Source organism: Scyliorhinus canicula, chromosome 25 (assembly GCF_902713615.1).
Source record: "Scyliorhinus canicula chromosome 25, sScyCan1.1, whole genome shotgun sequence".
In the NCBI taxonomy this organism is placed as follows: Eukaryota; Metazoa; Chordata; class Chondrichthyes; order Carcharhiniformes; family Scyliorhinidae; genus Scyliorhinus; species Scyliorhinus canicula.
In genome coordinates this window covers 5,726,346-5,743,786 of record NC_052170.1, presented here as the reverse complement: position 1 = coordinate 5,743,786, position 17,441 = coordinate 5,726,346, and the positions used below count along the sequence as shown (strand labels likewise).

The window sequence follows — 17,441 nt, the reverse complement described above, 5'->3', positions numbered from 1 at the left end:
AAAAATGAAATGAATGGAAATCGCTTATTGTCACAAGTAGGCTTCAAATGAAGTTACTGTGGAAAGCCCCTAGTCGCCACATTCCGGCGCCTGTTCAGGGAGGCTGATACAGGAATTGAACCGTGCTGCTGGCCTGCTTTCAAAGCCAGCGATTTAGCCCAGTGTGCTGAACCAGCATCTTCCCCATGGTAATGATATTTTTTTGAATCGGTGATGTCTCCCATTGAATCAGATCTGTAGAAATATCGACATTTTATTTGAACCTTACCTATCTTAAAATCTCTCTGTGCTGCGCATCTTCTTGATGCTAATCATCTCACTATGGAATAAAAAAGTCAACTATTTGAACTGAGCTTAATGATTCTGAGTTATTCAGCTAAGGTAAATAGCATTACTAAACAGTGGATAAATATCACACGTTCAAATATTCCATGATGAAATCTCCAAAGAAAACATCACACCAGGATTTGACATTCCCAGTGTGTGTGTATCAGAGAGGTGTGTGTCCGTGTATGCTGGTGTATGTGAATATTAGGGCGGGGTGTATGTGGATACCAGGGAGGTCTGTGTATATGTGGGTGTGTGGATATCAGAGAGGTGTGTATGTGTGTGTGTGTGGATATCAGGGGGGTGCATGTGTGTGTAGATATTAGGGAGGTGTGTGTCAATATAAAAGGGGTGTGTGGGTGGATAGAAGAGAGGGGTGTGTGTGTGGATATCAGAGTGGGGTGTGTGTGTGAATATCAGCTTGGTGTGTGTGGATATCAGAGTGGGGTGTGTGTGTGAATATCAGCTTGGTGTGTGTGGATATCAGAGTGGGGTGTGTGTGTGGGGGGGGGGGTGGTATACGAGTGGTGTCTGTGTGGATATCAGAGTGGGGTGTGTGTGTGAATATCAGCTTGGTGTGTGTGGATATCTGAGTGGGGTGTGTGTGTGAATATCAGCTTGGTGTGTGTGGATATCAGAGTGGGGTGTGTGTGTGGGGGGGGGGGTGGTATACGAGTGGTGTCTGTGTGGATATCAGAGTGGGGTGTGTGTGTGAATATCAGCTTGGTGTGTGTGGATATCTGAGTGGGGTGTGTGTGTGAATATCAGCTTGGTGTGTGTGGATATCAGAGTGGGGTGTGTGTGTGTGGAGAGGGGGTGGTATCCGAGTGGTGTGTGTGTGGATATCAGAGTGGGGTGTGTGTGTGTGGAGAGGGGGGTGGTATCAGAGTGGGGTGTGTGTGTGTGTGGGGGGTGGTATCCGAGTGGTGTGTGTGTGGATAGTAGTGTGGTGTCAATGTGTGAATATCCGTTTAGTGTGTGTGTGTGGATATTAAAGAGATGTGTGTGTGTTGCGATCAGAGAATTGTGGGTATGTATTAATATCAGGGAGGTGTGTGTGTGAAGCCCACAGGGTTCTGTGTGTGTGGATATCAGGACTGTGTGCTTGAATGTGGGTGGAGATCAGAGAAGTATGTGTGGATATCAGAGTGGTCTGTATGAGTGTGCGTATATCAGAGAGGTGTTTGTATGTGTGGGTGTGTGGATATCAGAGTGGTGTGTGAATGTGTGTGCGTATATTAGAGAGGTGTGTGTATGTGTGTGCGTATATCAGAGAGGTGTATGTATGTGTGGATGTGTGGATATCACAGGTGTGTGTATGTACAGGTGTGCAGATATCAGAGAGGTGCGTGTATGTGTGTGTGTATATCAGAGAGGTGTTTGCATGTGTGGATGTGTGGCTATCAGAGAGATGTGTGTATGTGTGTGTGGCTATCAGAGAGATGTGTGTATGTGTGTGTGGCTATCAGAGAGATGTGTGTATGTGTGTGTGGCTATCAGAGAGATGTGTGTATGTGTGTGTGGCTATCAGAGAGGTGTGTGGGTGTGGGGATACTGGGATGTGTGTGTATGTGGGTGTGTAGATATCAAGGTTTGGGTGTTTGTGTGTGTGTAGATATCAGAAAGATATATGTATGTGTGAGTGTGGCTATCAGAGTGGTGTGTGTATGTGCAGGTGTGTAGATATCAGAGAGGTCTGTGTATGTGTGCGTATATCAGAGAGGTGTTTGTATGTGTAGATGTGTGGCTATCAGAGAGGTGTGTGCATGTGTAGCTGTGTCAATATCAGGGTGTGTGTATGTTGGTTGTGTGGATATCAGAGAGGTGTATGTATGTGTGGGTGTGTGTATATCAGAGGTGTGTGTGTAGATATCAGAATGGTATGTGCGTGTTAATATCAGAGTGGTGTGTGTGGATATCAGAGGTGTGTGTGTGTGACATCAGAATGGTGTATGCTTGTCAATATCGTAGTGGTGTGTGTGTAGATATCAGAGTGGTGTGTGTGCATGGATATAAGAGTGGTGTGTGTGTGAATATCAGAGGTGTTTGTGTAGATATCAGGGTGGTTTGTTTGTAGATATCAGAGTGGTGTGTGCATGGATATTGTAGTGGTGTGTGTAGATATCAGAGTGGTGTGTGCATGGATATCAGAGTGGTGTGTGTGTGAATATCAGAGTGGTGTGTGTGTAGATATCAGACGTGTGTAGATATCAGAGTGGTGGGTTTGTAGATATCAGAGGTGTGTGTCTGTGTGTGTGGATATCAAACTGGTGTATATGTTTATATATTAAAGAGGTATGTGAGTGTTAAGGTCAGAGGGTTGTGGGCATGCACAGATATCAGAGAGGTGTGTGTGTGTCTGTGTGTTATGACCACCTGGGTCAATTCCAGCCCACTTAACCTGGAGTCACAATACAAGTGAATTAACCAATAATTGTTATAAAAAATACCCAAAATCTTTGACCCTTGGCAGTCACCAGGTTTGTAAATGTAAACAAAATTACTGTTTATTTATAACAAGAATGATCATGATGTATGCAGGAAATACAACTGGTTAATTTATCTAATTTCTAATCCCTCACTTTAGCTTGCCCCTCCTCTGGGATTGTCCCATCCTCTACACACACACAAAACACAGAGGGGAGGAAAAGGGGGAAAATCATAAGTAAAAGGAAAACGTTTTTGTTTCAGGTTGTGGGTTTTTAAGCACAGCTTCCTTCACAGCGAGCCTCAGGGTTAAAGTCTCTGTTCGCAGCCTGTAATGGTTTTACTGCAGAGTAATTTGCCCAGGTCCCCTGGCATAGCATCCAATCACCATCTATTACCGGGAAGAGTACGGCTTTTTGGGACAATTCATTGTCCACCAGGCAATCAATCAAATTGAGTCCAATGTGGTATATCTGGATTTCCAGAAAGCCTTTGACATGGTGCCACACAAAAGGCTGCTGAATAAGATAAAGATGCATGGCATTAAGGGTAAAGTAGTAGCATGGATAGAGGATTGGTTAATTAATAGAAAGCGAAGAGTGGGGATTAATGGGTGTTTCTCTGGTTGGCAATCAGTAGCTAGTGGTGTCCCTCAGGGATCCGTGTTGGGCCCACAATTGTTCACAATTTACATAGATGATTTGGAGTTGGGGACCAAGGGCAATTTGTCCAAGTTTGCAAATGACACTAAGATGAGTGGTAAAGCAAAAAGTGCAGAGGATACTGGAAGTCTGCAGAGGGATTTGGATAGGTTAAGTGAATGGGCTAGAGTCTGGCAGATGGAATACAATGTTGACAAATGTGAGGTTATCCATTTTGGTAGGAATAACAGCAAACGGGATTATTATTTAAAAAATAAAATATTAAAGCATGCTGCTGTGCAGAGAGACCTGGGTGTGCTAGTGCATGAGTCACAGAAAGTTGGTTTACAGGTGCAAAAGGTTATTAAGAAGGCAAATGGAATTTTGTCCTTCATTGCTAGAGGGATGGAGTTTAAGACTAGGGGGGTTATGCTGCAATTGTATAAATTGTTAGTGAGGCCACACCTGGAGTATTGTGTTCAGTTTTGGTCTCCTTACTTGAGAAAGGACGTACTGGCACTGGAGGGTGTGCAGAGGAGATTCACTAGGTTAATCCCAGAGCTGAAGAGGTTGGATTAAGAGGAGAGGTTGAGTAGACTGGGACTGTACTCGTTGGAATTTAGAAGGATGAGGGGGGATCTTATAGCAACATTTAAAATTATGAAGGGAATAGATAGGATAGATGCAGGGCAGGTTGTTTCCACTGGCGGGTGAAAGCAGAACTAGGGGGCATAGCCTCAAGATAAGGGGAAGTAGATTTAGGACTGAGTTTAGGAGGAACTTCTTCACCCAAAGTGTTGTGAATCTATGGAATTCCTTGCCCAGTTGAGGCTCCTTCATTACATGTTTTTAAGGTAAAGATAGATAGTTTTTTGAAGAATAAAGGGATTAAGGGTTATGGTGTTCGGGCCGGAAAGTGGAGCTGAGTCCACAAAAGATCAGCCATGATCTCATTGAATTGTGGAGCAGGCTCGAGGGGCCAGATGGCCGACTCCTGCTCCTAGTTCTTATGTTCTTATGTTATCTCTCTCTCACACTCTCTCTGGTGTCAACAATTCTGGTCAAACCAGCAGAAACCAGCAGAAACCAGCTCTGTCCTATAAACATTTTTATTCTTCTGCTTTCCTTAAAGATACATGTCCATTAATTCATGGATCAAAAATAATAACGGCAAAACAAAAGAAGGGGGAAATAAGGTAACAAACCGGGATTAAACAGGAATTCTTCCTCCAAGTCTCCTCCCCAATCTCTCTCCCTTTAGTGGCCCCCACCCCAAGGTCCCCCCTCCCTCAGTCTCTCCCCACTCCCTCAGGTTCTCTCTCTGCAATCCCTCCCCCCTCCAGTCTCTTGCCCCGAGTGGCCCCCCACTCCACGCTCCCCCCTCTCAATCTCTCCCCATTCCCTCCAGTTCTCCCCCCCAATCTCTCCACCAATTGTCCCTCCCCGCAATCTCCCCTCTCCCCCTCCGTGGTCTCTCTCCCCCAAGTATCTCCCCTCCAATCTCTCCACCCCAATCTCTCTCCCTCCAGCCTCCCCTCAGTCTCTCCCCTCTTCTCCACCCCAGTCTCTCCCCTTAGTATCTCCCCCAGTCTCTTCCATTTCCACCCGAGCCTGACCCCTCCCCCAGTCTCTCCCCGTCTCACCCAACGCCCCCCCCCAGTCCCTCCCTCTTACGCTCCCTCACTGCAGCCTCAGTAACTCCCTCCCTCCCTCCCTCACTGCAGCCTCAGTAACTCCCTCCCTCCCTCCCTCACGGCAGCCTCAGTAACTCCCTCCCTCACTGCAGCCCCAGTAACTCCCTCCCTCCCTCCCTCCCTCACGGCAGCCTCAGTACTCCCTCCCTCCCTCCCTCACTGCTGCCTCAGTAACTCCCTCCCTCCCTCACTCACTGCAGCCTCAGTAACTCCCTCCCTCCCTCCCTCACTGCAGCCTCAGTAACTCCCTCCCTCCCTCCCTCACGGCAGCCCCAGTAACTCCCTCCCTCCCTCACTCACTGCAGCCTCAATAACTCCCTCCCTCACTGCAGCCTCAGTAACTCCCTCCCTCCCTCCCTCACTGCAGCCTCAGTAACTCCCTCCCTCCCTCACTGCAGCCTCAGTAACTCCCTCCCTCCCTCACTGCAGCCTCAGTAACTCCCTCCCTCCCTCCCTCCCCTCCCTCCCTCCCTCACGGCAGCCCCAGTAACTCCCTCCCTCCCTCCCTCACTGCAGCCTCAGTAACTCCCTCCCTCCCTCACTGCAGCCTCAGTAACTCCCTCCCCTCCCTCCCTCCCTCACTGCAGCCTCAGTAACTCCCTCCCTCCCTCACTGCAGCCTCAGTAACTCCCTCCCTCCCTCCCTCCCTCACTGCTGCCCCAGTAACTCCCTCCCTCCCTCCCTCCCTCACTGCAGCCTCAGTAACTCCCTCCCTCCCTCCCTCACTGCAGCCTCAGTAACTCCCTCCCTCCCTCCCTCCCTCACTGCAGCCTCAGGAACTCCCTCCCTCCTCCTTCACTGCAGCCCCAGTAACTCCCTCCCCTCCCTCCCTCCCTCACTGCAGCCTCAGTAACTCCCTCCCTCCCTCCCTCACTGCAGCCTCAGTAACTCCCTCCCTCCCTCCCCTCCCTCCCTCCCTCACTGCTGCCTCAGTAACTCCCTCCCTCCCTCCCTCACTGCAGCCTCAGGAACTCCCTCCCTCCCTCCTTCACTGCTGCCCCAGTAACTCCCTCCCTCCCCTCCCTCCCTCCCTCACTGCGTAGCCCTCAGTAACTTCCTTCCCTCCCCCCTCACTCCGCAGCTCAGTAACTCCCTCCCCTCCCTCCCTCACTGCAGCCTCAGTAAACTCCCTTCCCTCCTCCCTCACTGCAGCCTCAGTAACCTCCCTCCCTCCCTCCCTCACCTGCTGCCTCAGTAACTCCCTCCCTCCCTCCACTGCAGCCTCAGTAACTCTCCTCCCTCCCTCACTTGCAGCCTCAGTACACCCGCCTCCCTCCCTCACTGCAGCCTCAGTAACTCCCTCCCCCCTCCCTCACTGCAGCCTCAGTAAATCCCTCCCCCTCCCTCACTGCGCCTCAGTAACTCCCTGCCCTCCCTCCCTCACTGCCGCCTCAGTAACCTCCCTCCCTCCCTCCCTCACTGCGGCCTCAGTAACTCCCTGCCTCCCTCCCTCACTGCAGCCTCAGTAACCTCCCTCCCTCCCTCCCTCACTGCAGCCTCAGTAACTCCCTCCCTCCCTCCCTCACTGCAGCCTCAGTAACTCCCTGCCTCCCTCCCTCACTGCAGCCCCAGTAACTCCCTGCCTCCCTCCCTCACTGCAGCCTCAGTAACTCCCTCCCTCCCTCCCTCCCTCACTGCAGCCTCAGTAACTCCCTCCCTCCCTCACTGCAGCCTCAGTAACTCCCTCCCTCCCTCCCTCACTGCAGACTCAGTAACTCCCTCCCTCCCTCCCTCACTGCAGCCTCAGTAACTCCCTCCCTCCCTCCCTCACTGCAGACTCAGTAACTCCCTCCCTCCCTCCCTCACTGCTGCCTCAGTAACTCCCTCTCTCCCTCCCTCACTGCAGCCTCAGTAACTCCCTCCCTCCCTCCCTCACTGCAGCCTCAGTAACTCCCTCCCTCCCTCCCTCACTGCTGCCTCAGTAACTCCCTCCCTCCCTCCCTCACTGCAGCCTCAGTAACTCCCTCCCTCCCTCCCCTCACTGCAGCCTCAGTAACTCCCTCCCTCCCTCCCTCACGGCAGCCTCAGTAACTCCCTCCCCTCCCTCCCTCACTGCAGCCTCAGTAACTCCCTCCCTCCCTCACTGCAGCCTCAGTAACTCCCTGCCTCCCTCCCTCACTGCAGCCTCAGTAACTCCCTCCCTCCCTCACTCACTGCAGCCTCAGTAACTCCCTCCCTCCCTCCCTCACTGCTGCCTCAGTAACTCCCTCCCTCCCTCACTGCTGCCTCAGTAACTCCCTCCCTCCCTCCCTCACTGCAGCCTCAGTAACTCCCTCCCCTCCCTCCCTCACTGCAGCCTCAGTAACTCCCTCCCTCCCTCCCTCACTGCAGCCTCAGTAACTCCCTCCCTCCCTCCCTCACTGCAGCCTCAGTAACTCTCTCCCTCCCTCCCTCGCTGCTGCCTCAGTAACTCCCTCCCTCCCTCCCTCCCTCACTGCTGACCTGGTGTCTGACACGGGAGAGGGGGGGGGGGTGGGGGGCATGGTCGAGGGTTGCCCATGAAGCAAAGTGTTAACCTTCCCACCTACCCTCTCTCCTCTCTCCCCTCACTCCTCCATCCCTCTCTCCGTCACATCAAAGCCCTCCACTGGCAGCCTGGCATGCTGAGGGTGACGTCAGGGTGTGAGAGAGATGTGTTGGGGTTTCTCTCTCTCTCTCTCTCTCTGTGTTGTCTGGACTGCATTGAGCAGTGATTGTGGAAAGCTGCTTGTGATGTGAGTGCAGCAGCCAGGGCTGGCTGGGAGAGAGAGAGACAGACAGACAGACAGAGCAGTGGGAGCTGTGTGTGTGTCTGTGTGTGTCCAAGCTTCAAGGGGAGAGGGGTGGGGGGAATGAAGCAGAGCTCAGCATGAGTGTCCCTCTCCTGAAGATTGGCGCTGTCCTCAGCACCATGGCTATGGTGACCAACTGGATGTCCCAGACCCTCCCCACCCTGGTGGGCTTGAACGGAACCAAACTCAGCTCAACGGGGAACACGCAAAAAATAGTGAGTGTGCACATCCTTGAACCTTCATGGAGAGGGAGGTGGGGGTCTCTATTCTGTGCCAGGCACTTTAAAACTCCCCTCCCTCTGCAGTCTTTTTTGTTAAGCTGATTTGAGGATGGGTTTGATCGTGTCTCTCTTCCAGCCAGGCGCTGTGTGCACATTGTGCCACTGCAAACTCCGGCTGAATTCACCCCTGCATGTATCCCTTTGGATGGACAGGGGAGAGGCTGGAAGTTCCCTGATTCATTGTTAAAATGCAGGGCAGTGGAAGGCAAGCGGTCGGATATCCGATGGGTTTTAGTAAATTGTGTTGGTGGGGGAGTGGGGGCAGTAACGGGCAGACTTTTCAATATTGCAGTGGTTTCATTGTTTTGTAAATAAAAGCAAACAGGCGCGAGGTTGCTTCCTCAGGGATGTTTTATATTTTAACATCAATAGTGGGCGACCTCCCAGATTCTATCTGCCTCACCTCCGAACTAATCCGTGCAATGTCCTAACCCTCTGAGCAACCTCTCTCTCTCTCTAGCTCTTTCTGTCTCTCTCTATCTCTCTATGTCTCTCTTTATCTCTCTCTCACACTTTCATCTCTCTCTCTCTTTATCTCTCTCTTTATCTCTCTCTTTATCTCTATCTCTCTCTCTTTATCCCTCTCTCTTTATCACTCTGTATCTCTCTATCTCTCTAACTCTTTTATCTCTCTCTATCTCTCTTTATCTCTCTCTATCTCTCTCTATCTCTATCTCTCTCTCTTTATGTCTCTATCTCTCTTTATCTCTCTTTATCTCTCTCTTACCTCTCTGTCTCTCTTCATCTCTCTCTATTGCTCTCTCTCTTTATTTCTCTCCTTATCTCTCTCTATCTCTCTTTATCACTCCAGCTGTGTTTTTTTTATTGCTCCCCTTCTCTTTCCTCACTCCCACTCCTTTCCTCTCCCTTTCAGATTTTCATTTATTTATCTTTTCTCTCTCTCTCTCTCTCTCTCTTCCTCCCCGATCCTGATTCAGATTTTCCTTTGGTCCTCTCCCATTCAACCTCTGCCAGTTGTTCTCAAAACATTTCTCCCCCCCTCCCATTTCTCTTCCTCTTCCCGAATTTCTCGTTTCCCTATTTCTCTTCTCTCCCCATTTCTCTTCTTCCCCTCTATTCCTCTTCTCCCCCTCTATTCCTCTTCTCCCCTTCCATTCCTCTTCTCCCTCTCCATTCCTCTTCTCCCCCTCCCCTATTTCTCTTCCAAGTCTTTTCTCTCCTCCCTCCACCTCCTCCCCCCGTTGCATCTTTGCTGCAATATTTCTTTTTGATTGTTCTTTGCTGAAATTTTCCTTTCCCCAGCCTCTCTCTCTCTCTCGCTCTCTCCCCTCAATTTTTCTCTTCCCCCTCCCCTCCTCTTTCCAAAATTCCCCTTCCCTTCATCCCTCCCAATGTCTAACTCTCTCTCTCTCATTCCTCTTCTTAGCATGAATAAACTATTTATTTTCTCTGAATGACTCTGGGCGGGGGATGGGGAGGGGACAAGATCAGAAGTTTGAAGTTGTAAAGTGTGAAGCCAAAGGGCAGTATTGGACTCGAAGAACCGGAGACAAAGATCACAAAGTGCTTGGGGCACAGATAATCTGTGAGACGTTCTTAAACTTGACGTTCAAGCTAAAAGTAAGGATCTACATAATTGGCTGTTGGTTTGGGGAATGGTTTATTTCATTTTGTGTTCAGATTTGGGAATTTAAATCTTAACCGCGTGACTGCGAAATATTCGTGGAAATATTGAAGTGTTTAAAAGTCCGGCTCTTTGCAAATGGGTGCAGACTCAGAAGTTTTCAAATAACATTGTTTTGGGGAGAAGAGGGCGGATGTCCTCTACTTCAAACAATCAGATGATTTATAAATATATATATTTTTGCTATGAGGATGGATGAAGTAATTCTACTGGCCCATCTCTGTGAGTGTTTGCTATCCGCTTGTCCCTGTGTCCTCACTTCACAGCTGATTGCATCTCAGTCTCTCCAGTGTTTCCTCTCTCTCTCTCAATTCAGTGCAATTTCCTTCTCTCTCTCTCTTCAATATTTCCTCCTCCTTCTCCAGTGAGCTCTCAGAATCTGAGGTTACCTAGTGTCTGGCAATGATGGCCCTGAGACAGAGGGTGAAAACCATTTAACTCAAGTTAATTGCAAACTCAAGACAAGAGGGGTGGGTGGGATGACCCTGTATGAATTCTGCTGGCCTGACCAATGCCAGCTCGCAGAAGTAATTTCTGACATTTTGACAATCGGGATGAGGCAGAATTTCCATGCAGGGAGGCTGGGAGATGGATTGATCCTTCATATTGGGGGAACTGGCACGTTTAATTATCCTGGGCCTGCTTTAAAGGGAGTTGTTGGACGAGAGGAATCACTCCCCCCCCATTTGAAACGGTCCACCCATTACCAGCATTTGTTCTTTCCTGTGTGACAACCTTGCCGCTTCCCCAGGAAAAGTGTGGCTCCATTTGTACTCTGCTCAGTGAGCCCAATGATTGTTGTTCCCCAGCCCAGCCCGTCCTGTTCTGTGCCTCACTCGTGCAGTTCCAGTAATTGACACCAGAGGGCAGTTGGCAACAGGAACCCTGGCTGATAATTCCCCTCACCCCCTCTCTCCCTCCAACCTTTATGTGACTGTGCCCCCCCTCACTCCCCTTTCTATTCCTTGCCCTTGGCCACATCCTCTCATTGCAGTGTTAATGTAACCTACCTGTGACAATAATAAAGATTATTATTATTTCTGCCTCAGCTCCTCAATGGCCGACACGTTGGCGTTCACAGACGAGCTGGGATTTTGTTCCTGTTTAACATTGCCCAATGTTAAAGTCATTCGAAACCTCCGCGTCTCAGCTTCCGACCCGGTTCCCATCTCAATCTGCCAGGAGGAAGTCCAACCTCGGCATCGTATTTGACCCCGAGATGACCTTCAAACCCTGGAGGTCACCCGCCAACGCGGCTGACCTCTCCCGCCACCACAACATCATCACATCGATCCCTCACTGCCTCCCCCCCCCCCCCACCCCACCTCAACGCTGATCAATATCTTCAGCTCGCCTTCAGTTATGCTAACCTGCCCAAAGACCACCGAGATCCAGGTTCTGGTCACCTTTCACCCCCCCCCCCCCGGCCCTTGCCAACTCACATTGGCTCCATCTTACAATGTAATACATCGAAATGTCTTGCCTGGGCTCCCCAATCCCTGCAATCTCCTCCAACCCAATGGGTCATTCCTAGAGTTTGCTCCTCCAGTTACCATAGAATCATAGAATTTACAGTGCAGAAGGAAGCCATTCGGCCCATCGAGTCTGCACCAGCTTTGGAAAGAGCACCCGACCCAAGTCAACACCTCCACCCTATCCCCATAACCCAGTAACCCCACCCAACACTAAGGGCAATTTTGGACACTAAGGGCAATTTATCGTGGCCAATCCACCTAACCTGCACATCCTTGGACTGTGGGAGGAAACCGGAGCACCCGGAGGAAACCCACGCACACACGGGAAGAACGTGCAATCTCCGCACAGACAGTGACCCGAGCCGGGAATCGAACCTGGGACCCTGGAGTTGTAAAAGAATTGTGCTAACCACCATGCTACTGTGCTGCTTCGCCCTCTTTCTGTTCTGCCTTGGATAGAGAGACGTCAGCACAAACCCTTGACCCACATTCCTTCTGACTCTCTCCACCTCCTCAGAACCTCTCTCTCTCTCTGACATGGGGCAGGATTCTCTGACCACCCCGCCGGGTCGGAGAATTGCCAGGGGGGGCGGCATGAATCCCGCTCCTGCCGGCTGCCGAATCCTCCAGCGCCGGGGATTTGACGGGAATGGGAACCGCGCTGCGCCGGTCGGCGGCCGCTGGCAGCGGCCCTCCTGGCGATTCTCCGGCCCGCAGATGGGCCGAGTGGCCAGCCGTTTCAGGCCTGTCCTGCCGGTGTATGCTACGACAGGTACTTACCAGCGTGACCTGGCTCCACGGGCGGCCTCCGGGGTCCTCGGGGGGGGGGGGGGGGGGGGACGCGGGGGTGGATCTGGTCCCAGGGGGTGCCCCCCATGTTGGCCTGGCCTGCGATCGGAGCCCACCGATCGGCGGGCGGGCCTGTGCCGTGGGGGCACTCTATTCCTCCATGGCAGCCGCTGTAACGGTCCGCGATGGCTGGCGCGGAGATGAACCCACCCCCCTACGCATGTGCTGGGATGACGGCAGCACACGCTGGTGCTCCCGCGCATGCGCCGGCCGGCGGAGGCGTTTCTAAGCCGGTTGTCGTGCCGCCAAGTCCCTTCGGCTCCTGCCTAGCCCCTGAAGGTGCGGAGGATTCCGTACCTTCAGGGCGGCTCGATGCCGGAGTGGTACACGCCACTCCTTCGCGCCGGAGTTGCCCGTCCTGCCGGGTTCCGAAGAATCGCGCCCATTCATCTCTTTAATGTAGTATAAGGGTGTTCGGCAGGTTAAGAGTTAATGTGGGATTGTACCACCCAGAGTGGTGATGTGGACAGTCGCGTGATAGTCGGTTGTGTGTGGAGTGTGGGCTGGAAGGAGCTGTCATGGGAATGGTATCCATTCGTGGCAGTACCTTGGATATATGCACAGTTATCGGTTAACAATAAGCGGTGTATGTTTAAATGTACAAGCCTTCCAGCTTCTCCCTAAAATACCAAATAACCTTTGCAACATGGTGACATCAAAGGATGGACTCCAAAATCCCAGGGAAGTTGGAGAAGGAACTCGGAAACTCAAAACATGAGGTAGAAACTAAAGCCTGAGGATGAACATAGGAGCAGGAGTGGGCCATTCAGCCCCTCGAGCCTGCCGCATCATTCTATACAATTATGGCCGATCTACTTCTGTTTCGAATTCCACATTCCCATCTACCCCCGATCACCTTCGGTCCCCTTGCCTCACAAGAATCTATTGATCTCCACTTTAGAAATATTCACTGACCCCTCCCTCCAACGCCTCCTTAGTTAGAGAGTTGCACAGCCCTCTGAGAGTACCTTCTCATCAGCTCTGTCTTCAAAGGGAAAGCCCTCATTTAAAAACCGTGCTTCCTAGTCCTTGGCTCACCCACAAGAGGAAACATCCTTTCCGCATCCACCTTGTCGAGAACATTCGGGATCTTATGTACTTCAATCAAGTCACCCCTCACTCTTCTGAACTCCAGTGGAAGCAGGCCCTGTCTGTCTAACCTGTCTCAGTTAGAAAGCACCCAAATAAAATGCTGCATTGCAGGCGAGGGGGCTGAAGGAATCGGCCAGGGCACATGGAGCCCCATTGCCAGCCCAAAGACAAAGTCAAAGGACCGAGCTGGATCTGAAAAGGCCGAGCAAAATTGCAAAAGAGGGGAAAGAAAAGAATGAAAGGCAGCAAAATAATCCACTGTGCAGATGAAAAGCCAGACCTGATCGGATGGAGCAGAGGCAGAGCCAAAGGACCCGGCCAAGTCACGAGAAGGGTGAGCAAAATAAATACGATTAAAAAGCTAACTTGCCTTTTGAATTAGTCATCCACCAGGATGGGGAGATGGTTAGGAAATCAGAAGCATAAAGGAACTTGGGAGTCCTTGTTCACGATTCTCTTAAGGTTAATGTGCAGGTTCAGTCGGCAGTTAGGAAGGCAAATGCAATGTTAGCATTCACGTTGAGAGGGCTGGAATACAAGACCAGGGATGTACTTCTGAGGCTGTGTAAGGCTCTGGTCAGACCCCATTTGGAGTATTGTGAGCAGTTTTGGGCCCCGTATCTAAGGAAGGATGTGCTGGCCTTGGAAATGGTCCAGAGGAGGTTCACAAGAATGATCCCAGGAATGAAGAGCTTGTCGTGTGAGGAATGGTTGAGGACTCTGGGTCTGTACTCATTGGAGTTTAGAAGGATGAGGGGGGATCTTATTGAAACTTATAGGATACTGCGAGGCCTGGATAGAGTGGACGTGGAGAGGATGTTTCCACTTGGAGGAAAAACTAGAACCAGAGGACACAATCTCAGACTAAAGGGACGATCCTTTAAAACAGAGATGAGGAGGAATTTCTTCAGCCAGAGGGTGGTGAATCTCTGGAACTATTTGCCGCAGAAGGCTGTGGAGGCCAAGTCACTGAGTGTCTTTAAGACCGAGTTAGATAGGTTCTTGATTGATAAGGGGATCAGGGGTTATGGGGAGAAGGCAAGAGAATGGAGGATGAGAAAAATATCAGCCATGATTGAATGGCGGAGCAGACTCGATGGGCCGAGTGGCCTAATTCTGCTTCTATGTCTTATGGTCTTATTAGGAGATCCAGAGTGCAGCTGGAGTAGAGCAGCCGTGAACATACCCAGCTGCCACCGGAACATGAAGAGGCCGAACAGAATTGGAAAAAAAATTAAGTACGCAAGGGAAAGTAATAAAGTCACCTTTTAGTACGTGTCTCCAACTGAAAATCCAAGCAGAGGACCAAATACTATTTTAAAGTTCTCCCATGCTGAGATTAAGTTTTTAAAAAATATATATGTTTTATTTTTTTAAATGGCCCATTGGTGCAATGTCCGCCCACCGAAACTGACCAAGTGTGGGAAGAAGAGAGAAATTAAAAAAACAGCAACTGCAGAGCCATTTTGAACATGAAAGACGTACTCACCTTTTTAAAGAAAAAGGCTATGGATAGAAAATTAAAAGTACCAGACCAGTTGAGGCTATGACAAGGGCCAAAACAAGATTGGGAGTCTCTGAGTTCTGAGTCTCTGGGAAATCAGAAAGTTACAAGTTAAAATGTTTTTAATGCTTGTTTGGAGTAATTGCAAATGAAGTAACCCTAAAGCAAGATGAATCCTCAACCACATCTGGTGAGAAATGAAAAGCCTTTGACAAATATTTAAATCTCCAGGTTGAGGAGACTTTTTTTAGAAGATCTCGAACACCCCGATGAAGCACCAAGGAAGCCAGCAGACCCCAAAGAACAAAGAACAAAGAAAAGTACAGCACAGGAACAGGCCCTTCGGCCCTCCAAGCCTGCGCCGACCATGCTGCCCGTATAGACTAAAACCTTCCAGACTTCCAGGATCCGTTTCCCTCTATTCCCGTCCTATTCATGTGTTTGTCTCTCCAGTTGAGGGACACAATACTTACATAACCACAAAATGGTGGTGTGGCATGTTAGCACAATGCAGTGCTCAAGCCAAAGAGCTTGGCTCAGAAGAAGGAAGAGATTGAGAAACTGCTAAAGGGCTTAGAAATAGGGTTTTTTGAAACTGCTGACACATGACCCAAGCTGCAACAGCAGGTAGAAGTGTGGAGCAATCAGTGGGCTGTGAATGAATGAACGCTATCTGGGATGACCCAAAAGAAACAAAACCTGAAAACAGAAAATGAAGCTGTGCCACAAGAAAATGTTCATATCAGAGCTGAGCTGAAAGAACTCAACCAAGCTACAGCCAAGCACATCAGCAGGCAGAACAGGCAGAAGGCACTCTTCAAAGTCATTGCCCCAAAAGACTCTTTGAAGGATCAATATGTAGCCTTGAAGAAACATGAGGTGCTAAAAATAAATGTTGAATGCTACTTCAGCTAAAGCAGTGTCAGAACTACCAGTAGCCACAGGGCAATGCACTGAAGTGCAGCATAAGCTGGCAAGAGGAAAATAAACAGTTGAAAGAGCAGCTGATTGTCTTTCAAGATCATACGCAAAAACGAAGACACAAACCTTCAGCAGCATGAAGAGATGAAGACTGTAGTGAACAGCAGAACGGAGGAAGAGAGAATCTCAGTGAGACTCTGATCAATTACAGGAAAACTCAAGGTGAAGCAATTGGGATTCGTGAAGAAAAGAAAAAAACCTCGTTGAGGGACAGTCAGTGGCTTCTGATTCCTGGAGAAAATCGTTTGCGGGCTTTCGAATGCTAAAATGTTTTAGAACAACCTTTTGCGGCTGTCGGCCAGCAGGTTAAGGTTACTGTGGCCCAGGCATGGCATCAGACTTTGCCCTGTGAAAACCCTGCACCCAATTCCACCTCCAATTGTCGCTGGGATGCCGCAGCCAGGGAGGGACTGTGTTTTCCTCTGAGTTGTTCCCCCGCTTCGGGCAAGAGGGTTGCTGTCTCACTCACCTGAACATGGCATCAGGCAAACCTTGGGCGTCAATGGGGCAGACGTGATCATGCCCCTACCAACTCCCCCCCCCCCCCCCCTCCCAACATCCACTCCCCATCCCTCAACACCAATGACCTTCTCCTGTTCCTCCCATTGAGCCCTGGGAGAGGTAGGGCATGGGCGGGAGCTTCCTCGGTTTGACACCATTGTTTTTTCATTCTTCTTCTCCTGCCAGTTATCTCTGTTTTTCTGTCGGCCTCCTCTCTTTGCTGAGCTTGTGTGAATATCATTGGAGCTCTTCACCTCATTAGGAGCGCGAAAATATCCGAGACGCCCTGTAATCAGGGTAATCACTTGAGAAAGTGGCCGATTCATTACAGCCTGATTTGCTGGTGAAACACATTATCTTGAGTGTGGCTTGGAGGAAACGGAGCAAAGTCCAGAGGTCGTTGCATAATCCCTCATATTTTCTACCCTTCCAGACTGGAGGGGCGCCTGCCTCCATGAGCATCTGGACTTCTTGCCCGTATGGTTCACGGAGCTGATCAACTCTTTACTTCAATCCTCTGCCACAATTCCTGACGGAATGTTCACATTTACGAGATTTCTTCCCTCCTGGCCCAACTTGCAACAACCTGGCCGTTCCAGCCTACAGCTGATGGGAGGCAATTCAGCCAGGATAGCCGTCACGGCATAGCACCAACCCTGACCGCGCCCAATGTCCATGTCATTGCTCATCCCAGAGTGTGTGGCCAGGGGTAAGAGCTGCCTTTCCCCAGCACCTTCACCAATCCCGCATCCGTTTCCGGCCGGTGAAGTACTTTTTAAAAATGTTTCCAATTTAGCGTGGCCAATCCGCCTCCCCTGCACATATTTTTGGGGTTTGTTTGGGGGGGGGGGGGGGGGGGGTGAGACCCACGCAGACACGGGGAGAATGTGCAAACTCCACACGGATAGTGACCCGGAGCCGGGATTGAACCCGGGTCCTGGCCGCCGTGAGGCAGCAGTGCTAATCCACCGCGCCACTGTGCCCCCTCTCTCTCCCCGTCCATTGAAGTACTTTCGAAGCCTGGTCGCTGTTGCGATGTCGGAGATGTGACGGCCGATTTGCGCACAGCAAGATCCCGCAAGCAGCAATAATGGCAAAATCACCTGCTGTGGGTGTTGAGCGAGGGATACGTCTTAACCAGGATACTGGAGGGAATTGCTGTTCCTATAGCGATTCAGTTAACCCGATGGCATTACACGCACCTTGTTACGACATAGAATTACATCGAATGTAGCAGCACAGTGGAACCAAGT

At 50.5% G+C, this 17,441-nt stretch overlaps 1 protein-coding gene across 3 annotated transcripts in view; it reads left to right on the top strand.

The window, feature by feature from the left end:
* The window catches only part of olfm2a (olfactomedin 2a), a 318,824-nt gene that overhangs the window by 183,702 nt on the left and 117,681 nt on the right, over positions 1–17,441 (top strand). Inside the window, exon 1 of one of the 3 annotated variants that reach the window (XM_038784864.1) lies at positions 7,705–8,075. The exons of 1 other annotated variant lie outside the window; for it this stretch is intronic. In XM_038784864.1, the coding sequence (XP_038640792.1) occupies positions 7,938–8,075 (138 nt within the window). In that variant the 5' untranslated portion in view covers positions 7,705–7,937. Of the gene's footprint in view, positions 1–7,704; positions 8,076–9,436; positions 9,723–17,441 lie in introns of those variants that run through there. One more of the 3 variants, XM_038784863.1, reaches the window with a different exon arrangement.